General features: G+C 63.0%; 1 protein-coding gene and 1 long non-coding RNA gene across 4 annotated transcripts in view; one reads left to right on the top strand and one right to left on the bottom strand.

Annotated features, from left to right (window-relative positions):
• KCNQ1 (potassium voltage-gated channel subfamily Q member 1) overlaps nucleotides 1-27,055 on the bottom strand; it is a 313,789-nt gene that overhangs the window by 136,965 nt on the left and 149,769 nt on the right. The window contains exons 11-12 of one of the 2 annotated variants that reach the window (XR_014836476.1): nucleotides 25,306-26,528; nucleotides 16,953-22,683 (exon numbers count right to left, since the gene is read on the bottom strand). Coding sequence is in view for 1 of the 2 variants with exons in the window: in NM_001444834.1 (NP_001431763.1) it covers nucleotides 26,408-26,528 (121 nt within the window). In the remaining variant the exon portion in view is untranslated. 2 annotated transcript variants of the gene reach the window in all.
• Nucleotides 1-27,055, top strand: part of LOC110259223 (uncharacterized) — a 49,495-nt gene that overhangs the window by 7,708 nt on the left and 14,732 nt on the right. The window lies entirely within an intron of this gene.

Genomic DNA, 27,055 nt, shown 5'->3' with positions numbered 1-27,055 from the left:
CTGTGCCCAGAGTCCTTCCTCCGTCTTGTTCTGCCCTTGGCACCGTGGCAACAGAGAGCCTCTCCCTGCGGCGCGTGCGGGAGGAGCTGGGGCGACGCCCGGGGAGGCCTCGTCCTTGCAGAGCTGGTTCCAAACCTCGGGAGAGGGGAACGTCCCCCCAGGCCTAACGCAAGACCAGCAAAGCTGAAAAACGGCCTTGAACAGGCTGCGATGAGAAAGCAAAGAGGCCGTCAGCATCAGAGTCCTGGGGGGCAGGGGGCTGCAGGAGACCCCACGCAGACGGCAGTTTCTCGGCTTCAGCGCCCAGACTCAGAGACCCAGCCAGGGACAGGCGTGCGGGGGCGAGGGGGTGGCGGCGGCTGAGCTCAACCTTCCTGATGAACAGTTCCGACAGGCTTCAGAGGCTCCGAAGGGGTTAACTGCAGAGCCTCCGACTCCCCCGCGTGCTGAGCTGAGTGCTCTCCCAGAGCTCAGGCCCTGAGAGGGACGCTGCACAGCCCCCAGCCCTGGTGTCGCCCCAGCCCTGGTGTCGCCGGGAGTCTGCGTGCATCTAGAACAAAGGCTGCTCCTCCCTCCCTTGTCCAGCTTGTTCTGAGGCCCAAGATGAGCCTTTGCCCCAAGGCCTCTGCCCTCCGTCCAGGCCTGGAGGGGACTCTTAACACACATGGACCTTGGAGGCTGGCGTGAGGAGCTGGCCCGCGCTCGGGCAGAACCTGCGCCGGCTCGGAGGTGCAGCTCGTGGGCCGCAGAGACCCGCTCCCCGCAGTGGGGAAGCAGCAGCCTGGGCTCCAGGGCCGTGGGGAGAGTGCTCGCACGCCTGGGGTCTGCAGTCGCCCTCCGGCCCCCCTGCCGGGACAAAGCCACCCGAGGGCTCTAGGAATGGGATGAAAACGGCTCAGAAACCCTAAGGGATGCCCCCGGCCCCATCCACCCTCATCCCACTCGTACGCAGAAGCACACGTGTGCGCTGAGCCCGTGACCCACTGCTGGATAAGGCCTGGGTTCTGTCCCCTCTTCGTGCCATTTCTTGCCCCCCCACCCCCCACCGGCCCCTGCGGCACCTTCTTCCTGATGGCCCCTAGGCCTCCTGCCCTTCGAGCCTGGGCACGTGTCACAGGCCAGACGGTCAGCGCCGGCGGCCCCCGTGCACTCGAACTGTGCTTGCCTTCAGCACGTTGACCTGACTGTGTCCCTGTGACAGCCGCGCAGGGTGGAGGCGCTGCCCCCGCATGCAGATGCAGCACGGAGTGGCTTGGCCACACAGAGCGACTCGCCCGAGGCCACTGGGCCCTGACACAGCAGACGGGAGCCTGGTCTCCGGGGACACCAGCCCCCGATCCTCTCATGGCTCGGGAGGCCCGCAGGCCTCTGTCGGCTCCCCGTCCTGACCTTGGAAGAGAGAGAGTCACTTTCGAAGCTTCGACTCAGTGGAGGAGCCGGGCCGGGGCGGGGGCAGGCCTGGCCCTGGGGCTCACCGCCTTCATGGCCTGCGTGGGGCAGAGGGCACCCAGGCAATCCCGCCCTGGGCCTTGCTGAGGCATCCCTGTCACGGCTGTGGGGGAAGGCAGCCTTGGAGTCCAAGGGCACGTGCAGGGGCGGGTGCCCAGAGAGATGCCCAGGGCCATGGCTGCGCACCTGGGAGGCCAAGTGCCACCCCAATCAGGTCTGGCTGCCTTCCCGGCACGGGCTACCTGGAGCCAGAGGCCACTCCCCCAGCCCCCCAGCGCGACTGTGCCCCACCTCAGTGGCAGCCGCTCACCTGGCCCGTGTCTCCTTGGCAGGCTGCTCAATCCCGCTGCCCTACTCCTGCTGCCAGCGCTGCCGGCCACGTGCTGGCTTCCTTTTGTTCCTAAGTGTCTGGATGTCTGAGAATCCACAAGATAACCCTGCTAACAGCTGTCCACCTCCCTCGCTCATCGCTTCATCATTCCCTCCATGCCGGGATGTGGGGGCCATCAGGTAGGCGCCCCTTGTGAGCTCCAGGCCGGCAGACCAGGCCGGGGCGCAGATCAGGGCCTACGATGGGGCCCTTCTGGACGACACGGGCTGCTGCGGCGAGGCCCCCTCTGAGCCAGGGAGGGAGGGAGCTTCTCCAGACACCTTCTGCCCCAGGGGCTCTCGAGAGGCACACGGCAGCGGCGTGCAGGGCCGGGGCTTCTGGCAGGCAGGGCTGCCCCACCCCCACTCTCCTTTTCCCAGGGAGCGGGCTCTGCTACCCCCAGAGGACCCAAGCAGCAAGAGACGGCACTCCAAGGTGGCATCGGGTCCCAGGGGTGGTGGGAGATTATCTGTGCGGGGCTGATAGCGACGTCCCCCGGGGCCGACTTCAAAGCCACTCTGCCTAACCCCCTGCATCCCAGTCAGCAGGCGCAGCTGTTTGAACATTACAAGGTGGGGAGAGGCCCGTCCCTGCCACTTGCGTCCCTGGCCTCTCTCCTCAGGTCTCATCGGCCTTCCGGTGAGGGCCGGTGGGGGCCAGGCTGTCCCTGCTGCCGGGAGGCTGCAGAGGCTCGCCTGCGTCCCAGGCCTCCAGGGAGCCCATCCTGGGGCCTGTGGTCACCCCTGCCATTTCTCAGGGTTCTTCTGGGGAGCTGGCCTGCTCCCCAGCACCCACAGGTAGAATGGAGGGCAGAGCCTCCCCCCAGCCCAGCGCCAGGCCTTGCTGTGTGCCCTTCGGCCTGCCCCTCCCTCTCAGGCACCTGCCCAGGAGGGCTGGGCCCAGGGGGCGCTCAGGGGCCAGCAGAACAGGTAGGCGTGACGTGGTGGGACGGTGCCAAGTTGGATCCAGGCCGCACAGTTTGGATCCCAGTTGTAAGACAGGTGAAGTTTGTGTCATCGGGCAGGTCACCTAATCTCTCTTTGCCTTATTTTCCTTGTCTGTGAACCGAAATTAAAGTCAGCTGCTCCCCCCAGGGTCACGGGGGCCGGCTCAGGCGTCTCGGGGTTGCGGAGAGCACCTGCCTTGTCAGTGCTGTGCACGTGGAATGGTGGCGCTCGGGCCACTGGGCCTGGCTGCCTGAGCCCTGCCCCGCCACCCGGAGCCGGAGGCCAGGCCTGGTGTCATCCTCTGACGTGCAGAGGACACACGCAGAGCCCGGGGCCCAACGCCGCGGGTGGCTGGCCCCTGGCAGCAGCTCTCGAAGCCGGGGAGTCCCAGGCGTGAGAGGGATGCCCCGAGAGAGGCAGCGCTCAGACTCTCCGGGAGCCTGTTCCCTGTCCAGACGGGGCCTCCCTCCTGGGGCAGACAGCCCAGGTGGAGCACAGACGGGCCCTCGGGGGCCGGGCAGACCCTGCCCTCCGCCGTCAGGCGCCCTCTGCCCAGCCTGGGGCCTTTCCACCTGGCCTCTCTCCCCTGCCGCCAGGTCCCCGGCCTGACCCCCGCACACCCAGGCCCCAGAAGGCCAGGCGCCTCAGTGCAGCCGCGCGAGCGTGTGCACCCGAGTCCAGAGGGGTGTGGACCCCCGCCACGGCGACATCAGAGGGAAGCAGGAAGTCGCAGGCCGGCTGACCCCCAGCAGGCGGGAGCACGCCCTGTCCCCGCGTGGCCCGGGGCTCGCTTGCCGGGGATTTTCTGTCCTGCAGGACTTCTGCACGGCACCCTGACTCCCGCCTCGGAGGCGCCTTGGGAGCTGGTGTCGGGGCTGGAGCCCTCTGGGGGCTCTGGAATGCGGCCGGGGTGCCCGGAGGCCCTTGTCCTCCGTCTCCCCGTGGCGGGTGGGCTGCGGGCCCGTGCGCGTCGCAACACTGTGCCCTGGGCTCTGGGACCGGCGGGGGCAGGAAGGCTGCAGGCTGAGCAGGAGAGTGGAGACGGGAACCTGCCCCTCCTCTGCCAGCCACACTTCCCTGATAGAGGTCAGGGGTCAAGGCCATTGCGTTGGCTGTTGCAGGGACCGGACCTCACAAACAGTCCCAGGTTCCGGGTGCCCAGGCCGCCCTCTGGAGCACTCTGCAGCAGCGCCAGTGCCCCGCGTGGACAGCTGAGCCCCCGGGCGCCTGTGCACCTGCCAGAGCCTTGTGCAGAGTGTAGCCCGGCCCAGCACTCCCGGCAGCCTCGTCCTTGGTGGACAAGCCCTGACTCAGATGTCTCCGCAGCATTTTGTGGGCTCAAGCCTACTCGCTGTGCACCCTCAGGGCATCTGTGTCACCCCCGGTGTCCTGACCCCTAGAGCTGATATTGCCCTGTCTTTCACGCAGAGTGGTCTCCTGCCTCCACCGGCAAGCAGGCCTTGGGGCGGCAGGGCCCTCGCGGACCTGGGTTGGCCTCCAGGCTGGTGACCAGATTGGGTCCCCCGGCCAGAGGGAACTGCACCTGAACCCCTTCCTTTGTTGGCGGGGGCGGCAGAGGAGCGCTGGCCACAGAGGGGCTGCAGTTTCCGAGTTGGAAGTGAATGGTCCCAGGCTGAAGACGGGGCCAGGTCAGACATGCCAGTTTTGAACACGGGTTTGCCGTTCATTCCAAGGGGGGACCCATGTTTAGTCCCTGCGTGGCTCAGCCCAGAGCTCAGCCTCAGAGCAGATATGCTTACGTGGAAAGTGCTGGCAGCTGGGCTTGTGATCAGGCTAGAGCAGCTGCCCAGGCAGGAACGTGCGGCCTAGGGCCGCAGACAAGACTCTATGCTGGGGGCAGGGGGGAGGGGGGGCTGCCTGTTGGTGGGAATTGTTTCAAAATGGCCACAGAAACTTGGCCAGCAGGGGCTCTGCTTCTGAGGGTCCAGGTCTCATAGGACCTGGGGTGTCGTTCCCCGCCCCCCAGGCCGGGCACAGTGTGGTCCGGGGTCTGGCCTCACAGGCCCTCGTCGTTACTGGGGGAGGCGTGTTCGTTCTGTGCATCACAGGGCCTCAGGGTCACACGGCCGGGCTGGAGCTGGCCGGGAGGGGGCAGGATGGGTGGGCACGGCTGTGTTCTCAAGAGGCGTCTAAAGCCCCAGACGCAGGGAGTGAGGCAGGGCGAAGGGTCGTGGTTTAGCCGAGGCCGGCCCAGCCCCTTTGTCTCCTCAGCTGTCCCCAGGGTGGGTGGCAGCCCCGAGGCTGGGTGCTCCCGCCCTGCGGGCAGTGACACCAGTCCCTGCAGGGCTGGTGGCCTGCATGGGCGCTGCCCCTGCACACGGGGCCGGGGGCCTGCACCTCCACATGGGGCAACCGACTGGCGTGGCCTGTCGGACGGCAGGCACGCCGCACTTCCGAGGGCGTCCCGTTCAGCATGCAGTTCCATGTGAAAGGGGACCCTCGGACACCTGCCCGGCACCAGTGATGTGGGGGGCACAGGGTGACGGCTGCGCCATGTCCTGGCACGTGTGCTGTGGGATTTGAGGACTGAAGAACGTGCTCTTGTGAGCCGTGCTGGCTGTCCTGTCCAGATGGGGACCCTCCCCAGGCAGCCCTTCCCTGGCTGTGCCAGTCGGAACCCCCCACCCTCACCACCTGTGGTTCCCGGGGGCACACAGGTCATGTCCAGGAAACCCCTGCAGGCAGGGAGGGGGAAGTGGCGGGCACAAAGTAGCAGAACTAAAAACGAAGCCACCGCACGTCTTACTCAGTCCTCTGGGGCGCACGGACCGGGCCGCACGGTCAGGGACATGGACGGACTCTCTGAGAACAGACGGCATCTTTGCCAGCTTGCCCTGTGTCTTGGGCTGCTCCCCGAGGGAGGCTGGTGACGGGCTCGTCCCGGGAGAGACGGGGGCTCCTAGCGCTGCCTGTGGCTGTGGCGTCTGCCAGGCGGAGTCGGGGGCAGGCGCCTCCCCAAGCCCTTCCCGATGCGCACACCCGGCCGGGGCCCCTGCGCGTCGTCCCTCCAGGCCAGCACCGTCCGCAGCCGACCCCGGCTCCGGCCAGGCCCCCGAGCCCGTCTCCCCAGAGCGCTCGGCCTCCGCTCGGGGGGCCACCGACAGGGAGCGTCCGTCTCTGCTGGGAAGTGGCTTCGCGGACCCTGAGAAAGCCCGTCTCTTGCTTTTCCCACCCGCCGGTGGAGAAGGAGGCGGCGCGCCATCCCCCAGAAATGAGGCTCTTTACCCGAAGAAAGGGCGCTGCCCGGAGCGGGGCCCGAGCTTCTGCCGGCGGCCGCCGGCCTCGGCCCCCGGCGGGGAGAGCGCGGGGACCCACGAGTGGGGCCGGTCCCTCCAGCCACCCCAGCTCCCCTTTTGTTGACGTGACTTGATCCGATCCGACCCGAGCCGGGGAGGGACCTGTCCGCGGGCCCAGCCCTGGCCAAGCCTCCGCCGCCCGGCACTCCTCTTCCCCGGGCTCGGTGGGGAGCCCCGTTCTCAGGGGAAACGTGGTCCCCTCGAGAGCCCGCGTGAAAGGGTTCCCAGGGCGCCGCGCCACTTAATGAGTTATTTGCTGTAGACAATATCTCGGCGACGGGGCGGGCGGGCCTAGCTGGTGCTGACGGAGGGGAGCCGGGGCTGCGGGGGCTGCTTCTCCAGGGGAGGAGACAAAAGGCGGTCATTAGGTTTTGTCCGCCAGGGACAAGTGTCGCGGAGCGCGTACCTTGGCCGTCTTTTGTGCTCAGGCTTCGAGGGCGAGGCGGTGCGCGGGGCCGGGGAGGGAGGGAGGGGCCGCGCAGGTGGGGGGTGAGGGGCGGCGGGGGCGGGAGCGGGGCCGGGGCCGCACTGGACCCCAGGCCTTCCAGCCGGGGGCTCGGAGAGCCCCAGGCGGTGCGGCGGAGCCGGGTGTGTCCGAGCCATGCACCGCTGGGGCCGCGTCTGCGTCCCGGGGCTTTGACGGCTCCGCGTCGCGCTCCGTGTCATAAATCTCTGCTTCTCCTCAGCAGGTCGAAATATTTACTCTGAGCTAAGCCCTGTGTTTTAACACGTGTCATATTTTAATAGGAAAACCGTCTTTGATGGACTCACGAGCAATTCCCACTTTTCCGCAACCAGCCAGGGCCCCGGACCCGGGCTCGCAGGCGGTGGTGACAGAAAACCCCCGTCCCCACGTGGCCGCTCTTGCAAACGGCTGCACACACCCAGGCCAGCAGGCCCAGGGCCGCTCCCTGCGTCCCGGTCCCCGGCTCCACCACGGCGCGAGCCCTCACTGGAGCCTTTAATCGGGGCGGCCGTGCCTCCCGAGCTGCTGAGATTTACTATCCTGGGAACAGGAAGATCTGAAGGCCGCTGGTTCTCAGGATTAGGGAGGGAGCAGACTTCCTCCCCCGGGAGGGCAGACCTGGGGTGACAAGCCAGGAAAGCACCTGGTGACAGAGAGACGCCCGGCCTCAGCGGCAGGCCCTGAGGACGCGCCCAGCTGCCCCCGTCCTCTGCCCGGGACCCCCTGCCATCCTCGAGCCCCGGCCCTTGGTCTGCGGAAGTGGCAGCGATCCCAGACCCGCAGAGCCCTGGAGGGCCGTCAAAGCGACCGCCTTGATTTCCCTGTGTTTCTAGAACAGCACGGGCTCCAGGGGGAGAGAGTTTGCGACTCTTCAGTGGACTCTGGGTGGGGACGCGAGCCCTGGGGGCGGGGGCGGGTGAGCCCCAGCCCAGCCTTACGGCCCGAGGGCTGCTGCGGCGCGGGCCCTCGCAAGGGGGACGTGCCCCCGCGGGTCCCGCACCTGCCCGGCCTGGGTGCAGCTCCCCCGCCTCGAGTCATTCATCAGACCTTCCCAGCGTGGCCGTGATTGGCTCTGCGCGGATGAAGCCCTGAAGATAAAGCTTCGGCTTCACCGGCCCTGGGGCTGGAGGAGGCGTGCTCCCCGCACGCAGCCCACCCCGTCGGCCAGTTGGACGTGAAGAGCAGGGCATTGGGCCCTTGGCCCTCGGGCCCAGCTCGGGAAGGGGAGAGGGTCAGGAGAGCCCGGGGCTTGTTTAACATGCGAACAGAAGAGCCATCAGGGAGCCGTGTTGACTTCGTCACCGCTAGCTGTGTGACCCTGGGCCCGACTGAACCTCTCGAGCCTCAGGTTGATTATACATAAAGCAGGAGCGGCGATGTTTTCCTGTGCAAAGGACCTGTGACGCGGGGCTCAGTGAAGTGGTGTTTACAAGGCCCCAGCACGGTGCCTGGCCAAGGGGAAGCAGCACTGCCATTTAAGAAGAGTCCTTAGCCCAGAGGTACATGCAGCGTTCGCACGCTTTCTGCCCTGAGAGGGTACTGCCAGGCCTCCTTCGGATCACAGGGGCCCGGGGAGTGCGGACGAGACCAGAGCCTCTGAGAGCCGCTCCTCCTGGTCCCCGGGGCTGCACAGCGCCTGATCTGCCCACTGCCACCTCCTCGCGGGCGAGGGTGCAGCCTTCAGGGCATTGCCCCGCGTCTAGGCTCCATCAGCCCCTAGAGCCTGGAGCCCACACTTCAGACAGGGCTGCCCTTGGCCCCGTGTCTGTGCGTGTGGGTGGTGGGGCAGGGGGCTGGGGAGGCAGCGCTGGAAACCTCCAGAGAAGTGAAAGGCAGGTCCTTTCCAGGCCCAGCTCCGCCCTAGCCCATGGGGGGCTTCCCAAACCCCATTTCCCATCGAGCCAGCCCGGGGCCATGAAGCTCACCCACCACGTGCCCTCCCCCAGGGCTGTCGCGGGAGTCCCATTCCGCGCCTGCACCCACCCAGCCCCAGGAGCTGTCCCCTACGTGGGGGTGAGCAGGTCACTGCAGGGTGACGGAACTGGGTGGGGTGGGGCGACGGGAAGATACCGGGAGAGAGTGAGGGCCTCTCCGGGGGGACCGTTCAGGACAGGAGTGCCCTCCTCTCAAGCCCGCAGGATGGCCCGGGGCTCCCCGACCCTGCGTCCGTCCTAGGGAGCCAGCCTGCTTCCTGGTGTCCTGCTCTCCCCCCAGCCAGCCACATAAAAAGGACTGGCCCCCCCGAAGCTTGTTCGCGCCAGAAGTCGAATTGTCTACAAGGACTTTTCCACAAGGAGGACATCCTGCTATTCGTGACAACATGGAGGAATGTGGAGGGGGGACAGTGACCTGAGCCAGACACAGTGGGAGAAGCCCTGCACGACCCCGCATATGGGGAGCGCCTGAAATGGTCCAGCTCCGCGGAGCAGAGGGGGGACTGGCAGGTGCTGGGGCGGGCGCGGGGCAGCCGGGCGGGACCTGTCCAAGGGCACAAGCTTCAGCCCCGCAGGACGCGTGGGGCCCCGAGAGCCGTCCGCCAGCCCGTGGCCCGTGTCCACGGGGCTGCACTCAGGCTCCGAGCGGGGCGCTTAGGTTCGGGGTCCTTCCAGAGTAGTAACAGCCACGATAAAGGGGCATGCGGGGACTTTGGGAGGTGAGGCCTCTGTCGATGGTCTTGGGGGGGGGCTCATCTCCGGAGTCATCGCACGAGACGTCCATCCTGGACAGATTTCGCACCTCAGTTGTCCCTCCCTGAAGCGCTTAAGGAAAACAAAATGCAGAGCAAACCGAAGGAAGGGTCTTCACGGGCGCTTTTTCTGGAGCGTATTCAAAATACTCGCCTCCCTGATGCAATCGGTGGCCCAGCTTCCCCCCCCCGCAGACCTGGCAAGGCTGGCCTCACAAGAGGACACGCAGCGCTTGCATCTCCGAGAGGCAGTGCCGAGGTGGGATGTCTGTAACTGGAGTGCAGGGTCCACGCAGCGACCCCGTGCCCCTCCGGGGACCTGTGTTGAATGAGAACAGCCAGTGTCACAGGCCCCGGGCTCGGCGGTTCCAGTCAGAGAGCGTTCTTGTGATGACAAAAAGCAAGCCGTGCAGAGCTGACCAGGGTTGCCGGGGGCTAAGGACAAAGCGGCAGGGAGTGGGGTTGTGCCGAGGCCCCCCGGGGATCCCGGGGTGACAGAGGCTCCCCTGTGTCAGTGTCTGTCCTGGCACTGAGTTCCCTCTAGTGCTGCCCACAGCGGTGCACAATGGAAAGGCTGGTTGAAAAAAGCCATCTCCAGATTTAAAAAACTCAGGCTTCCTAAAAACGCTCCCTCGTGAAGTTAAAAATGTAGAAAATGCATCCGAACAAAGGGCTGAAAAAGGCCGAGGGACAGTACAGCTGGTTGAACATCTGGGTCAAGCTCTCCGATCTTTGCAAAGTCAAACAGATTTGTAAAAAAGGTAATTCTCAATTAATCTAAATTGATTGCGGTTTCGATAGGAAATGCTGGCAGAATATGGGTGGTCACACGTGTGAGTTTTATTTGTTAAATCAGGCACGCGGATTCTGTAGGTAACATGGGGGGGGGGTCATGATGCCTGCCCCGTAACGTTCTGGAAAAGCAGCGTCTGGAGCTCTGTGCTGCAGCCCGGCCGCCCGTGCTGAGTGGCAGCGGGCTTCGGAGAGGCCCCGCGGTCCTGTCCCCTGAAGGAGACGCTGCTCCTTCAGCCCCCTCCCCATCGACCTCGTGGGGCTCTCACCGCGGTAGAGACAGCCGAGCGAGGCATCGCGGGGCAGGGACGCCCGTGTAAGCAGCTCTGCGTGTACCCTGCCCGTGGTCAGCGCCACGCCGCACGCCTCACGCTCCGGGTTCGTTTAATCCGCCCCGTGACCCCCGTGGACGGCTCGCCTCCTTAGCGCCCCCATTTTACAGATGGGGACACGGAGACTGAGGTTAAGAGACTCCTTCAAGGTCCAGCAGGCGGGGCGTGGTGCAGTCAGGCTTTGCACGTGGGCCATGGCTCCAGAATCTGCTTTGAGCACCGCAGACTCTTTCTAAGTCAGTAGAAGAGAGGCCCCAAACAGGAAGGCCGGGACGGGGCGGGCTCCTCTGGGCTGGATCCACATGAATGAGGCTGGAAAAGCCGTGGTGGCTTAGATAGGACCCTGAGTCCCTGCTGCTACCCAGTCACGCTGTGAAACCGCTTTGACCTGCACTGGCTATAACACCACTCCAGCGATGACACTTTCTCATGGCAGTTTGTCCCTTTGGGTGGCTGGCCTGGGAGGGGGCTGGCTACATGGCACAGATTTTCGTATTGCCATTTTTTTTTTTTTTCCTTTTCGAATTAGGCTTATTTAGTCTCTTGAGTTACTGAATTCAGTTTTCATAAGATGCCATGAAACCATGATCATACGTCTGTGGGCTCAGACCCTCGAAGCCTGTGCCCCCTGGCCGGGATTCTGCCGTGTGAGCCTGGGAGGAACGAGCACTCCTGCTCCTTGATGTCATTATCTGCCAGGACGAGGACTTGATCCCAAGCCCGCCAGTGTCCCCGTCCAACTCAAAAGCTCATCCTGCAACCTGCAGTGTTTTGGTCTGAGGCCATGCCCATGGACCCCCCCTGGTTGCCAATTCCCTGGTTGTACTATGTGAAATGCAGCTTTCTCTTTTGAATAATAGAGGTGGGGGAAGCCCTCCACACTCGTAAGTCCATCGTAAGTTCAAAAGTCAACCGGGTCTGGCCCGTCACCATCCAGAAGACCGTCTAGGAATGGACACAGATGAAATGAGAGTTTGAAATATGATAAAGGCAACAGCTTGAGTCAGTGGAGAGAGGATGATGTGTTCAGATGAATAGTGTTGGGATAGTGCATTTAATTCAATCACCCTTTATGCCAAAATCTAGACAAAGCACTAAATACTCGACTGTAGAAAACGAAGGATGCCCGCTCTCGCCGCTTTTCCTCAACACCGTTTTGGAAGTCCTAGCCACAGCAATCAGAGAAGAAAGAAAAATCCAGATGGGAAAAGAATGGAAGTGGCCACTGTTTGCAGATGTCATGATGCTGTGCATAGACAACCCTCAAGGCGCTGCCGGGAACCTGTTAGAGCTCGTCAGTGAACTTGGTGGGGTGGCTGGATACAGAGCTAATTTACAGAAATCTAGCGCATTTCCCAACACTGACAACGAAACATCAGAAAGAGAAATTAAGGGAACAGTCCCATTTACCATTGCCTCAAAAGGACAGAATAAACCCGAGGAGGCGAGAGACTTGTGCTCTGAAAGCTACAAGATACTCACGAAAGAAATTGAAGACAACCCAGATGGAGAGCTGTTCTGTGCTCTTGGAGCGGAAGACTCGATATTGTCAAAATGACCGTGCCACCCAAGGCAATCTACGGATTCAGGGCAACCCCCATCAAATTACCAATGGCATTTTTCACAGAAAGTTTGTTACGCAAGAAATTTTTAAATGTGCCGGGAAACGCAAAAGACCCCAACTAGCCAAAAAACCGTGAGAAAGAAAAATGGAGCTGGAGGAATCAGTTCCCTGGCCTCCAACTGCACTACAGAGCTACAGTCATCCAAGCAGTGTGGCACCGGCACAAAAACAGACCAAGACATCAGTGGAACAGGACAGAAAGCCCAGAGGTCAACCCACACACCATGGTCAGTCGATGACGGGTGGCAGAGGCAGCAAGAAAACACAATGGAGAAAAGAAAGTCTCTTGAGTAAGCGGTGCTGGGAGGCTGGACGGCTCCGTGTAAGAGAGCGAGGTTAGAGTAGTCTCTGACACCACACACACACAGACCAGAATGGACTGGAGACCTAAATATAAGGCTGGATGCTACAAGACTCCTAAAGGAAAAACACAGGGCCCTCTGACATAAATCACAGCAGTATTTTTTTTGGATCCGTCTCCTGGAGTAATGGAAATAAAAACAAAAATAAGCAAATGCTGTAAACTTGAAAGCTTTCGCACAGCAAAGGAAACCGTAAACAAAATGAAAAGACAACCTACAGGACGGGAGAATATACTCGCAAATGATGCTACTGACAAGGGGTTAATTTCCAAAGTATACAAAGAGCTCATACAGCTTCATATCAAAAACAAACCACCCAGTCACAAAATGGGCAGAAGACCCAAATAGACTTTGCCCCAAAGAAGACATACAGATGGCCAACAGGCACAGGAGAGATGCTCAGTATCACTAAATTATTACAGAAATGCAAAGTAAAACAACAGTGGGGCATCGCCTCGCACCGGTCAGAATGGCTATCTTTAAAAATATCTGCAAATAAGAAATGCTGGAGAGGGTGTGGGGAAAAGGGAACCCTCCAAGCTGCTGATGGAAATGGGAACTGGTGTGGCCGCTAGTATGAAGGTTTCCTTAAAACTAGAAATTGAGGAGTTCCCTCGTGGCACAGCGGGAATGAATCCAACTAGTAACCATGAGGTTGCAGGTTCGATCCCTGGTCTCACTCAGGGGATGAAGGATCCCGCCTTGCTGTGAGCTGAGGTGTAGGCCGGCAGCTGTAGCTCCGATTCGACTCCTAGCCTGGGAACCTCCATATGCCATGGGTGTGGCCCTAAAAAGCAAAAAAATCAAAGACTTAAAATTGAGTTACCATATGATCCTGCAATCCCACTCCTGGGCATATATTTGGAGAACATAATTCGAAAAGACACATGTACCCCAGTGTTCATGGCAGCACTATTTACAATAGCCAAGACACGGGAGCCACCAAGATGCCCACCCACAGACGAAGGGGTAAAGAAGATGTGGTGTGTGTATACAATGGAGTATTAGCCAGCAGTCAAAAAGAGTGAAATAGGGCTTTTGCAGCAACACGGCTGGACTTAGAGATTGGCACCTTACATGAAGTCAGGGAAAGCAGATACCATCACTGACATGTGGCACCTAACGAAGCATTACAAGTGAACTTCTTTACACAACAGAATAGACTCACAGGCACAGAAAACACACCTATGGTTACCGAAGGGGTTGGGGGTGGGGGGAGATAAATGAGGCGTTTGGGGTTAACATATACACTCTCCTGTGTGTAACAGGTAAACAGAAGGACCTACCGTAGAGCACGGCAGCTCTGCGCTATGTCTTGTGATGGCCTCTAACGGAAAAGACTCCGAAAATGAATATATGTATGAATATGTGCCATGCGTAATGCAGTTTCTGTATTATCTGTATGAATATATATTCTATAGAATCTACATTTGTATATATTACATATATGAGTATATATATGCAACCAAATCACTTTGCTGTTCCCTTGAAACTTCTACAACATTGTAAATTACCTATGCTTCAATTTGGAAAAAAATATGTTAAAAGTAAAAAATGAAATATATACGACAGATGAAGACATGGGAGAATTTATGAAAACATCTCAGGATAAGTCACTTTCAAAATTGAAGACGAGGGCTTCGAATGACTAAACACTGCAGAGTTGACTATGAGAAATTAAAAAAAAAATCCTGCCAGCAGGAAAATAGAGACGCTGAAAGACCAAAAAACCGTCGGGCTGAACTATTTTTAACACAGAAGATTGTTGCTGCAAGTCAGCACGGAGAGGCATGCACGAAAATAAGGGTGTGGAGAAGGTGGTTCACAAAAAGGGAGAAAAGAGAAACGTTTTTTTTCCTCGAAGCGATAAAAGCCTCATTTCCACTAAAAGAAAGTGAATTAAGACTCCCGGGTAACTGTGTCCATCACGGAAAGAAATGAAGACGGAAGCTGCGCCCTCGCCTGCGGGTGAGGGTGTGGGGACATGGGCACCGCGCGAAACCCTCCGAGCAGCGCCAGGGGGCCCAGGCCTTTGCTCCGCAGGACCCAGCCGAACGCCACCAGTGTGTCGCCTCGCCGGGCAGGGGGGGCAAAGGGCCTCCTGACGTGACTGCACTGAGACGGGGGAGCAGCAGCACCCCGTGCAAGACAGATTCGCTGGGGAAGGTGCCCTGAGAAGTGGCAGTAACGGTTTTGAAAGTGACAGCATCCTGTAGACCAGCTGCTGTCATTCCAGACGCCTGCTCGTTTCGGGGGGGCGGGGGGTCCCCGGGGCGCCGTCTGGAGCTTCGTGACCGCGCAGTTCAGGCGCCGGCCCCCTTCCGCGTGGCCTCCGGCAGCCCCTTCATGCAGAGGCTCAGGCTCCGTGGCCTCCCTGGGCGACACTCGGATCGGGTGTGCTTGCACGCGCTCGCCTTGGACCCGCGCAGCCCCGGTGTGCTTGCCGGTGGGTGGCCTCACCTCCGTTCCGGCCTTGGGTTTCGCCTCCCTTAACCTGGTGAAATCGCCTGTCTTGACAAGACTGAACGGTTCTTCTTCATGAAGGGCTGACTCTCTAGGGTCCTTGTGTGACAAGAGACCGCCTCGAGGGGGCCTCCGTCGGCAGAGCGCGAGCTGCGCCGGGGGCAGGACGGGTCGGGGGACCGTCGTGTCCACGGGGAGGGGCGTTGCGGGCGGCCTGATTTCGCGATCGGACAGCCCGGCGGGGAACCCCTGCAGGGGCGATGGCTGCCTCTGGCTGCCCCCACCCCCCCGTCCGTAGGGACTGGTCTCATCCGTAGGGAACTGGTGACGGCAAAGGAGCTCTGGACGTCTCAAGACAGCTCTGGCCGGAGCGCACAGACAGACGTGTTCCCTTTGAGGCGTGCACACCGGGCCGCCTGCTCACTGAGCAACAAGAGGGCTCGCCTAGCGGAAGCTGCACGGTGCCCCTACAGCACAGTGCCTGCAGGTCCGGCCCTGTGCCCTGGCCGGGTTGCTTCCTGCCCAGCCCACCAAGCTCGTGATTGTTGGCCGCCTCCAGCCAGCTGCAGTCAAGTCAGCAGGGCCCTTGCCGATGCCCAGGGCCTGCCTCGGGCCTTCACAGCAGCCACCTCCGCGTCCTCTGGCGGGACGCGCTCTGGAGAGCGCACCGCGCGGCACCCGTGAGCCTCCTTCCAGCCGCTGCCCGCCCAGCGCCTTGGGCCCTTCTCAGACGCCTGGATCCCTGTGTTCACCCGCGATGGGACCAGAGCCAGAAAGACCAGACCTCCCACGAGCACAGTCCCGTTTGGGAAGGCCCAGCACGGTGGCCTGAGAGCAGAGTTCCCCTAAGGATTCTGGAGCCTCGACCACGAGAAAGAGGCACTTCAGTTGCATGCGCAGAGCTGTCACCTGTTGACACATGTGTGCATAGATGATACCATGAAATAAAGACGCTTCCTCTTCGCTGTGCTGCCCTGTGACTGGTAGGCCGGCCGTGTCAGAGGGGTGGCATACCTGGCACCAGGTCGAAAAGGCCAACTGCAGGTCCGTCTCGGCTACCCCCACATGCAAAGGAGCTGTCAGTGTAGACGCGTCTGCCCAGTAGGAAAGAGCGGGGCGCCTGAGGGAGGGAAACTGGAGGCGGGGCGGCTGGAGTGGGACAGCCAGCTCTCCCGCCGCCTGCCTCTGCGGACTGCACTTGTTTTCCCACGTGGGTCGCGTTGCGTTGCTGTTGTGATTCCTGAGCAGCATGTCACTGTGTGGGGCTGTGTGCTGAGGCTCCTGCACGCGTGCTGCCAGGCCGCCCGGGATCAGGCCTCCGTGGCGGGGCCGGCGGGGCGGGTTCTGGTTCACACCACGCCGAGGAGCCGGGGCTGCTCCGGCCCAGGCCCCGGGCAGGCTCCCAGGGAGCCCACCCCTCACGGGAAGGGCACCCTCCGCCCGCTGCAGGTGCCCCGGGCTCCCCGAGGGAATGAGGCCTTACCTGTGTCCTGTCGTTACAGAATCGGGAGAGGAGTGCTTATTAAAGGAACGAGCAGCATGTGGCGGGTTCTGACTACTGTGTCTCATCAGCTATTTCAGGTTTTCCCTAACTTTTGTCCATTTTCAGGTAATCTTTGATTGCGGTTAATGCCATAGTGGCCACACGTAACACGCTTTTCGGCTGATTTGCCCGATGTCTCTGTTAATTTCAGCTTGTCTCAAGGCACATTCACACTGTAAACTCTCTTAAAACTCCGGAGCCCAGGTCACTTTCATGCTTCGTGTTGCTAGCAGTCTGCTTTGGGGAGAGCGGCGCGGTTTGGGAACCGTGGCGAAGCGACGCGGTGCTGACCCGGGAGGGGTCCTGACCTCTTCCCGTGGGGGCAAGGAACCGAGGGGGGACCTTGAGGCTGGTGACCTGCCGGGGACGTGCCCACGCCCACCCCCTCCAAGGGCCCTGCCCTGGACCTCCCGGCCCCCACCTGGGCATGGGGGGGCCTGGCTACACCGCTGGCAGCGGAGCGGGCAGGAAGAAGCTGGCCCAGCGCCTGCCACTGTAAGAGGAAACGAAGAGAGACAGCTCCAGTCAGGCCCAGGGCACTCTGCAGCTGGGGCCGACACAAAGCCCTTTTCAGACCCTGCAGCCAAGGTGCCCGGCGAGCTTTTTTTTTTTTTTTTTTTTAGCAGCTATTAGGGTGACAAGCCCTTCCAAAGGCCAGCAGTTGGCGAGGGTTTCCAGGAAACTGGTCTGGCACCAGGCTGGGATTGGAGCAACTTTAGTGAGTTAACTTCAGAAGGAAGGCATCTTCAGGAAAGGTTTAAGGTTCAGCAAACTTTTTGAATTATTTTGCAAAAAGTTCTGGCTTTCACAATCGGAGGCATGTTTTGCTGTGGCTGTTTTAAGCCAGAGTCTGTTTCAGAGGCAACGCCGCCTGCACGATTTGGAGTCATTCATTCCAGGTATTCGCCGGAAACTCCTCCGAACGAGCCCTGCAAGTGCCGTCCCCTCTGCCGGGAAACGCTGGGCTCACCTTACACGTCTCTTCAAACGCCACTCCGCCCACGTGCCTCTGCCCCGCCAGCCCCCGCGGCCGTGTGTACACACGCGAGTGCACACGCGCACACCTTCCCCAAGCAGGAAGCTGCTCTCTGCCAAGAGCGAATGGAATTCAGATTTCCAGAGGGTGTCCTTGGCCTCCAGCTGCACAGCCGTGCGCTGAAGAAAGGCCCTAGTGTGTGTGGCGGGGGCTGAGTGAGAGGGGCCTCCGTCCCTGCTCATGTCTATCTGGGCCCCAAGAAAAACCCACAACTGGCTGTGCTCTCCCGGCCACACCCGGCCTCGGTCACACTCCTGCCCTTCCTGAGCCCACACTGGGTGGCCCCCGCACACCAGCTTCCGCGCCTCCTTCCCCACAGCGGGAGACCTAGGCCAGGCCCTCGGGGGGCACACCAGCACCTTCAAACGAGGTGCCGGCCCCCGGGGCTGGGCATGCCGCCCTGGGCCGGCCTGCTGCCCCTGCCACACCTGGCCAGCCTTTGCTCTTCCTGCTGCGGAGCCGGTGGGCCTGCTGCAGAGGCCGACCCTCCGCCCCCGGGGGTCCCCACGTACCCGCAGAAAGGACCCCCCGCCCCCTGATCCAGTCTGGGCCTTCAGAGCCCCGAGGTCAGCGCCTTCGGGAGTTAAACATTTACAGGCGGGGACCAGCACCAAGGCAGGAAATGAGACAAGGCCGTGATCAGCCTCGCGTGGCGGGCAGGCTGGTCATGCTTAGCTTCTCTCGGGCCGAAGTCACTGGGGCCTTGCACCTGTGTGGCCAGGCGGCAGCAGGTGGAGAGAGTGCAGTTTCTGCAGGTCATCAGGGGCCATGAGAGCGCTGGGCACCCCCCCCCCAAGGGGCTCTGGGCCAAGTGACACAGGAGGACTTTGTGTGAACACCTGCTCTTCTCAGGGTTCCCCCAGCGCTGTCTCCAAGGCGAGCCTCTGGGGCCACTGCCCACGCGAAGAGGTTGCTGGGAAGATCGAAGCAGCAGTGGGGGGCACGACTGCGGGGCGGGGCTGCTGGGGAGGTCGGGGGCGCAGACTCGGAGGCTGGACCCGACTCTCTCCCTCCACCAGGCCTCCGAGAGGGCGCCCGGCGCTCCCGAGGGCCAGCCCGACCTCTGAGCAGTAGCCGGTCACTGCTAAGGATGCGCCCAGGCTGCCCGCATTGTCCCGAGAGGGCTTGTGAACCTTGAAGAAGCCCCCACGCCGGGTCGGGCCCTGCACCCCGGGAGGTCAGTCGGTGCTGCCCACGTGGTCCAAGAGCCCCCGGTGCTCTGCAGGTCTGGGGCGCCCAGCGGTGCCAGGTCAGGAAGCGACTGAAGGCGCAGGGCTCTCGTTGGAGAGGGCGCCAAGTCGCCAGCCAGTGCGCGGACTGCCTCTCCATGGCCTGTGCCCGCCTGCCCGCTGGGCCACAGAAGCGCCCTAGGGGGCAGAGACCCGAGCCAGCAGCCAGGCTCTTCCCCACCGCTGGCTTGTTACCTCCCTGCCCTGCTCAGCAGCCCTGGGGGAGCCGGCCTCCCCTTCACAGACTGGGGCCCCTAAAGGTGGTGTGTCGGGGAATAAGCCTGGGCTCTGCCACTGCCTCATGGGTGATGCTGGCAAGTCCCCGTCCTGTGACTTGTGGGAGTGACTCACAGGTGCCCTCTGAGGGCCCTACCACAGATTCGAGCTGTGTGCCTGCCAGCAGCAGCCCCCTGCCCCCAAGACATGTGCACTAGAGTGTCGGCCTCTCCTGAGCACCTGGGGGCCGCCAGGTTGGCAAACCCTGCTGCCACCTTTGGGCTGTGTGTCCTGCCAGTCGCTCAGAGACTGGGAACGCCTCGGTGCCCCCCTCCCCTGCCACACGCAGCAGCGGCAGAAGCCTGGTGCCATCCTTGGCAGGACTGCCTGGCTGACGGGAATAAATGGCGGGGTGTGTCCGTTGGGCCCAGAGCAGCTCATGAGCCCCTTTCCCGGGGACGGGAGGCCGTGGGTCGTGGGCCTACAGCTTCTTCCCTGCCTCAGCCCGGCCTGGCTTTGGGGTCTCTAGGTACGTCTTGCTACATAAGGACAACACCGGGGCCTCGTCTGTGCCCCGTGAAAACTTGTGACCTGGTGGATTTAGAAGCTCTCTGGCCAAGGAAGGGCTGTCCCGTCCCCCTGGGGGCTCATCACCAGGTGATGTTTCAGGTTGACGTGCTTCGGGCACTTTCCCAAATCAGGTGCCTGCTCCTGGTCCCCAGGGCCTCACACCGGCACCTGGGGCCACAGCCCCCGTGTCTGCAGGAGCACACGGACACCCAGACAGGTGAGGGGGCTGCCCCCGCCAGCTGACCCAGGGCACAATGGCCCCCGATGGCCAGGGTTTCCTGGCGCACTGTCCCCAGGCCTGAGGAAGCATGATAAAGTCAGCTCACGAGGAACAAATCTCAGCACACGGCCAACTTCAAGACGTGGAGCGATGAAAGGAGGCCCAGACGGACGCGGGACACGCCGAGACCTGGTCCAGAGACTCAGTGCTGTTCAGACACTCCCTCCCCCAGACCCGTCCGGAGAGCTGCGGTACCCACTGGGGTCTTCTCTGGAAACTGGCCCATGGATGGAGAGATGGGGCCACACCAGGACAGCCAAGCAAGGCACGAGAAGGGAGCCTGCACGGCCAGCTGTCAAGAGCTGGTCTCCAACTACTGGGAACACACAGCACGGTCCCGGCAGAAAAGAAAACCCAAGAGCTGACCAGTGGCAGCAAATGAGGTCCCCAGACAGAGCCACACGTGGACGTGACGTTGCTGACCTGGCCGGGCGGGGGCGGAAGGATGGCCTGTGCCATAAAGGTGCCGAGTCAGATAGGATTTCCACACTGGGGGGTGGGGGAGAGGGGGGACCTCGACCTCAGCCTCACGTGGGATGGGATGCAGAGATTGGTTCCAGGCAGACTGCAGATGCGCATGGGAGAGGCGAACTCGCAGAGCTTTCGAAACACCCCCTATCCTGATGACCTTGGAGTCGTCAACGCATCTCAGCTGGGACACAGAGGGTGCTCTCCAGAAAGGCAGTGTTCCACGAACTGGGTCACGCTAACGTGAAGACCTCCCGCGCATCAGAAGACACCCTCGAGAGAGGCACAGGGCGGCTGCGGAAGGGGGGTGCCGCTTACCCGGAGTGAACTTCTATCTGTCAGACCAGCGGCTCGCGTCCAGCACGCGTCAAGGCAGGACCACGACTCCACGAGCCGAGATAACCCAAGAGGAAACGGGCACCCGAAGCGGGCGCCTTACGCAGCACAGCAGCGTGGAAAGGCGCGCGGCGGCACCAGCCGTGGGCTCTCCCGCGGATCACCATCGACGCTGGACGGGCCGCTGGACGCCCACCCGCTCGGCCGGCGGGGAGGGGGTGGACGGCGCGAAGCGGGGTGCGTGGAGCTGCCGGAGTGCCGCGCCGCCCCAGTGGCAGAGGCAGGGGTGTGCCCGCCCGCACCGCGAACCTGGGAACCAGCATCCACTGTAAGTCAGCACGCTCATCCAGCAAGCCGGCCACCCCACACCTAGACAGCGCCTCGCTGAACCGCAGCCGGGAAGGGTCCCGGAGAGCTGCTTACACGGAGCCGTCAGGCGTCGACCGCGGCAGCCCACGCGGGGCCCTGCTCTCCACGTGGCTGTGGGAGTAGAATGGCTCACCTGAGGCCGAGGGCCAGCCGGCAAGGAGAGAGGGAACTCTCTGCAGCCGGACGGCTGGGCTCACAGGAAGTCAGGCGTATGGGGCAGGGCGGGTGGGGGGGGGCATGTCCATCTTTAGAAAGTTTAGGAATGCACGCCATTGAGTCGCGCTGCTAGAAGCCAGGACGCTGGTTCCCCTTGGGCATCAGCGACAGGAAGTGGGAGCACAGGGTCTCCCTGGGAGGCTCTGCTGCCTCACCTGGGGGCTGGAGCTCTGGGTGCTCACGTGGGTACGTCACCCTTCAACAGACCCTGCATACAGGGTCGATCCTTGCCAAGCCTGACCTGACAGGTGGCCAGCTCGGGCCCCAGCCCCGTGCCGGCCCTGCTCAGAGGCCTCGGGACTCGCCTCCTGACCAGGCCGCCCCGGGACTTGGTCTCCCCTCCCAGGTTTAGGCAGAGCTCCGGGGGAGCCGGGTGGGACTCCCCGAGGGCCAGAAACATCCAGACAGCGACACCGGCACAACCTAAAGCCACCTCCGGGGCCCAGCCCTTCTTTCCTGACACCCTTCGGCGCTGCCCGCTGGGTCAACAAGCTGCCTTGCTGGGCACCCGCCCGGCAGAGAAGGCTGAGCTGGGCCCAGGGCACTGGCTGCGGTTAGTGCAGCGGCTTCGGAGGAAGGGAGAAGCTTCCCTGCTTTCCTCTGGGCCTTCCACCTAGACGGCGGGTCCCCGGGGGACCGGCCACAGCCTCCGCACAGGCTCAGATGGAGGCAGCGGGGCTCCAGGGGCTCGGGCCCCCGGGGCTGCCCGCAGCTGGGCCGGCACGGGCCGCGAGCCAGGGCGAGGGCATCCGATTCCCAGTTCCGTCTCTTTCCCACTGAGCCACTCTGCCTCGCTTTTAATTTAATTAGGAGAACATTTAATCCCCCAGTGCATTTCAGAGACGGGTTTGCGCCTGGCCGGGGCTGTGGGGCTCCGACGGGGAGCCTGTGACTCATGCAGCCTGCACAACCCTCCCGGGCGGGCTCCCGCGGGGCTTCCTTGGCATGTCGAGCAGACAGAGGTGGTCTGGAGCCCTGAAGAAGACAGGACACTGGGCTGGAGAGACGCACTAGCCTCATCTGTTCCTGGCAAGCCCTCTCCTCATCCCCCTGGACACGGGCCCCAGAAAGGCCTCTCCGCCTTTTCCCATCAAGGTCTGCAGGGTGAGAAACCGAGCCAGGGGCTCGGGGTTCGCAGAGATGCGGTCCTAGCGCCTCCAGGGCTCCTGGGGTGGCCCTGGGTGTCGCCCAGGGGTCCCGGATGAAGCTGGTCCTGCCGCTCGTGAGAGTACCCCTGGTCCGCGGAGCTGTTCACCGGGCCGTGCCTTGTGACATTGGCCCCCGTTTCCAGAAGGCACGGCGCTGGCCCCGGCCTCCCTGACAAACGCGGATTTCAGGAGACGTTAGCAGTGATGTGGCTGGAAGCCAGGCCGCAGCGGCCTCACTGGAAAAGAGAAACTTGAACGTTTTGGCGTGAGATTCTGCAGGGTCCAGGAGAAAGTTGGAGACATGGAAATTCTAATTAACGCACACGGGGCTGCTTTTGCTCAAGGATCTCCAGGCTGTCATGTCGCAGGCGGCCTGCGAGTACACGCTCGCCGTGTATATGTGTGTGTGTGTGTGTGCGTGCGCGTGTGTGCGCGCTCTCAGGCACATGTGTACAGGCGCGATCCTGGCCCCCTGGTGCGTGCCCCGTAGAGCCTCAGGCTCGGCCCCGCCTCTGCTCCGCCTGCCCCCACTAGAAGGCCCCTGACCTTCCCTGTCCCTACCTCGACGTACGAAGTGCTGCCCAAACTCTTCCTGGGCAGAGCCGGGCAGAGGGGCAGCTCGTTAGAAGGAGCCGAGTCTCGCCCGTGTGAGATGCTGCAACAGAAGAGGTGGAGACGGAACCGTATTTCTCTGGGGGACCCTTCAGGGGAACCACGGGCTCTGCCCTCACAGAGGGGCCGGCCTCTTGAGCCACCTGTAACCACGGGGACGGGTGGGGATACCAAGCCCATCCTGGCTGACGTGGCAGAGGAGGCAGGCCCCAGACCAGTCTCGCAGCCCTGCTGCTCGAAGTTACCCGGGCCATGCCACGCTCAGAACCACAGGTCCTCCTGCCGAGGCCACTTCTGACCCTGCCGCCCCGGCCCTGGTCAGCACCCAGGCTGAGGCACCCACAGCCCCTGCTTCCTGTTCTTCTTGGGCCTTGCCTGGGGGATCCTGTCTGCCTCGAAGCAGAGCCAGAGTCCTCGAGCTCTTTCTAGCCTGGGGCTTGAGCGGTGCCAGAGACGGCGGGGCCCAGGAGACCCGAGGGTCCCAGGAGACAGGTGCCCACAAAGAGCCCCAGGCCCCATAGTAAGGGCTCAGGGAGCTGGGGGAGGATGTGGCTGCCTGGCCCGTGGGCGTCCTGGGGCTCCACGAGGGGAGGATGCACGAGAGGGGTCTGCCAGCTGGAGAGTGACAAGGGTGTTCCCGATGAGACGTCGTGTGCACAGCTCAGGGACGCCCAGGGGCAGCCCTCCCTCGGGGGGCAGGGGCCTCAGACTCCTCCTAATGCCAGCTCCTGTCGGGGAGCAGGGCTCCGCTGTCCCGCCCCACAGTGCCCTGGCCGCCTTGTCTCCTGCGGCAAGGCCCTGGGTGGGGTCACAGCTCAGGGAGCTTCCTGGCAGCCTGCGTCTGAAAGGTGTGCGCTGAGACTGCAGCAGGCCACCCAGAGCTGGTTTATGGGGCTGGGAAGGCAGAGCCACCCTGGGGCCCCCGCTCCCTCCTCGCCAGCAGCTCCCCAGGCCACGCCAGGCGTGTGCACTGACCCCCAGTTCCCTGACCCCTGGCTCCCACGATGGCCCACAGGCCCCGGAAAGAGGAGCTTGGCCCAGCCCTAGGGACCTTCCTGTAATCAAGGCTGCAGTGACCTCACCTCCCTGGGGCCCTGCGGGCGGGGAGAGCTTGAGAGGGAAACAAAATGTGTCTTTATTTATGCTTTTAATTTGAATTCTGGAACCGGCCCAACATGGTAATACATTTAGCATCAGGAAAGTGCTGAAGAAAAATGGTCTGTTTTTCAGCACCCGCCTCCCACCCACCCCACCCCGGCACACACACCAGGGCGTGCGCCCCCTTCCTCGCACGGTCCACGGCGCTGAGCTGCCCGCAGGACGAGACGCATCCCTGAGCCGCTGGAGCCGAGTTCAATCGGGGGCACCCGTCACCCATGCGGGTGTGCGGGAGGCAGAGGCCTGTGACCTGAGCGAGCACAGGCACCAAGACCTGGCCATCTTCCCATGCCGGCCCCGCGCAGGGGCCCTGAGCCAACGAGGTGCCCCGCACCACCGTGGGGAGGGGCCTCTGCCCAGCCCGGGGGGGTGCCCAGGAGCCGGGGCCACATCCCTCCCTCGCTGCGCCCGCGTCCTGCCCTCCGCGTCCAGGCTCCCTCGAGGCGTGTCCTGACCACTGAGGACACAGGCGTGCAGGTCCCCGCCATCTCGGCCTTGACTGGGCCACGGTGCCTTGAGGTGGTCTTCCTAGGACAGCCCTGGCCTTGTCGCCGCCAGTCAGCACCGCACACCCTTCCTCCCGCCTGCCCAGCTGGCTCCCCGCCAGGTCTGCACTGGGAAAGGCCCGCACGGGCTCTCATGTGAGCACTGCCCAGGCCCAGCCGGCCCGGAGGGGACCCCTCCTCCCACAGCCAGGGGGCCACACCACTGAGAGGGCCCGCAGCAGGCTCTCCGGAGGGTGAGGCGCCAGGCCCGGGGTGGGCACAGAGCTGGGGCTGTTTACGTTCAGGGCCTCAGTGTCAGAGGAAGGAGGAAGAGATCTCTGAGCTCCCCTGATGACACAGCTACACTGGCTTAAGGTGCCCCCTGGGCTCCCTGGGCAGCCCCGGGCCCCAGGAAGCTTGGGCATGCTGGTGCCAGCGCAGGCGGGCCTCACTTCTGAAGGGGTGGCTGTGGGCTTAGCTTGGGCCACCTTGGTCCCTAGTCTGACCAACCACACCTCGGGGCTCCCTGAAGAGCCCATGGAGCTGGCGAAGCCTGCCTGCCCACTGGACGGGTGATGGGTGCCAGCCCTGTCCATGGAGAGGACGACTCCTTGTCTGCATTCTGGGGGCCTGCCCACGGCCGACAGGAATTCCTGAAAGCTGCCAGGAGGATGAGAAGGGGCAGGCTGAGTGGTGCGGCAAGGTGACTCTGAGCAGGCACTGCCACCTGTCCTGCACATACCAGCAGCTGTAAAACTGCAGCTTCTGCCAAGGTGGTAAGCTGGCCCTTTGCACCTGCCTGCCACCCCCCACTGGCGCTCACACCTCTGCCCTGGCCCATTTATCAAGGGAGCCCCTCGCGTCATATGCAGGATGAGCCCAGAGGTCCAAGCCCCCATCCCAGGGGTTCGCCGGCGCCACGTGGACAAGGATGAGTAACCCCTGCCTCCCAGGGACGGAGAGGAAGCTTGCTGTCCACACCCTGCCAGTCCTGCTGCTATCAACCCCCCCCCCCGCCATCAGCTGGGGGTCTGTCTGATCATGGGACCACCTGGAGACAGACCTGTCCCCTCGTTCTGGCTCCCCGCCTCCACCAGGCCTGTGGCCAGAGACCCTGCCTTTTGAGTCCCCACTTCCTGAGTCGTGGGCACAGCGGAGGCCACTCTGCACGAGACGCCCAGGGTCCAGGACCACGCGGAGACCCCTCAAGTCTGGAGCAGCCCCCAACCTGAGCAAGTCCGTGGAGAGGAGGGAGGCCCGCACGCCACGTGGGACTCAGGGCAAGGGCACCGCTCATGTGACGCGACACAGACCTTCCCCGGGGGCCTCCCCAGCGGGGCAGTGGCCAGAATGGGTCCGGGCGTCCCGCTGACCCCAGCACAGGCTGTCGCCACTGGGTGCCTGGCCGGGAGCACGGCGTCACAGCACGGCGGGGCCCCAGGGATTGGCCTGGCGATACCGAGACGGCGGGGGAGGCCGGGCTGCGTCCCAGGCCAGCTGTGCCTCGGGGACAGGCCAACTGGAAGGCGTGGAAAATCAGCCATTTCCTCCACCTGAAGGAGCCCCTGAGGACAGCGGCGGCAACTGGCAGACGCATCTGCCCCGTGGCTTTGGCCAGGCTTCCATGGGGGATGGAGAGCACAGCCGTCTCTTTTTGGGGGGGCAGCAGAGGGGGCTCGGGGAGAGAAAAACAACCTCCCCAGACGCTCAAAGCAGGAAAACAAGTGCAAAATGCGAAAGTTCTAGCTTTGCTGAAGTCAGAACAAGAGGCTCACGTGTCCAGACGCTCCCCGCCGGGTGCCCGGGCCCCCAGTTTCTGAGGGCATCGCGAGGGGTGGGCCCTGGCGAACAGACCGAGCCCCGGGCCGGCACGGCCGTGGCCCCTCCGAGCCCCACGCCCCCGGCTCGCCGTCCCTGCGCAGGTGGCACTCACTGTGACACGTGGGTGATGGGCGTCAGCAGCGTCTCCCCTTCCAGGTCCAGGTCCTCGGCAAAGCTGTTGGTTCTCGTGAACTGGGCTGTGCTCACCTCCAGCAGCGTGGGGCTCTTTTTCACTGCAGGGAAAGACGTGGGACAGCACGTGAGGCCTCAGAGGAGGGCCTGCCGGCAGAGGGGGCCCAGGGTTGGCCAGAGCCGAGCTTGGATGCTCACCCCAACCTGCCACCGTGGCTGTGGGGCAGACCTGCGCCCCGCGAGCCTTCCCGCAGAGGGTATCTACGCGCGGGGCCGGGAGAGGAGGGGAGACGGTGCGGGAAGCCCAGCGCGGGGGCTTCAGGGCAGTGGTCAACGTGGCCCTGGAGGTCCAAGGGGCAGCTCGGCGCCTGTGACATCCCCTCGGGGTGAGGACCACGCAGGGCTGAGCTCAGGTGTCCCGGCCTTTCCCCGGGTTCACAGGGCTTTCAGGTAGAGGAGAAAACCGCGCACGAGCACGGGACTGGGAGGACGCTGGTTGCCAGCACGGCGCTGTCACTGTCACGGGGACAGAGGGCTGTGAAGGCAGCAGTGGAGACCCAGGGTGCTAGGAGTCCCGGCCAAAGAGCCCGAGGCCCCTTGCACCCACCCCCGTGCCCCGGGGGAGGCA

This window comes from Sus scrofa, chromosome 2, assembly GCF_054392235.1.
Source record: "Sus scrofa isolate SSC_HxYL_T2T_F1_AM1 chromosome 2, Sscrofa_HxYL_maternal_Yorkshire_Landrace_v2.0, whole genome shotgun sequence".
NCBI lineage: Eukaryota > Metazoa > Chordata > Mammalia > Artiodactyla > Suidae > Sus > Sus scrofa.
This window is presented reverse-complemented; position numbering and strand designations above follow the sequence as displayed.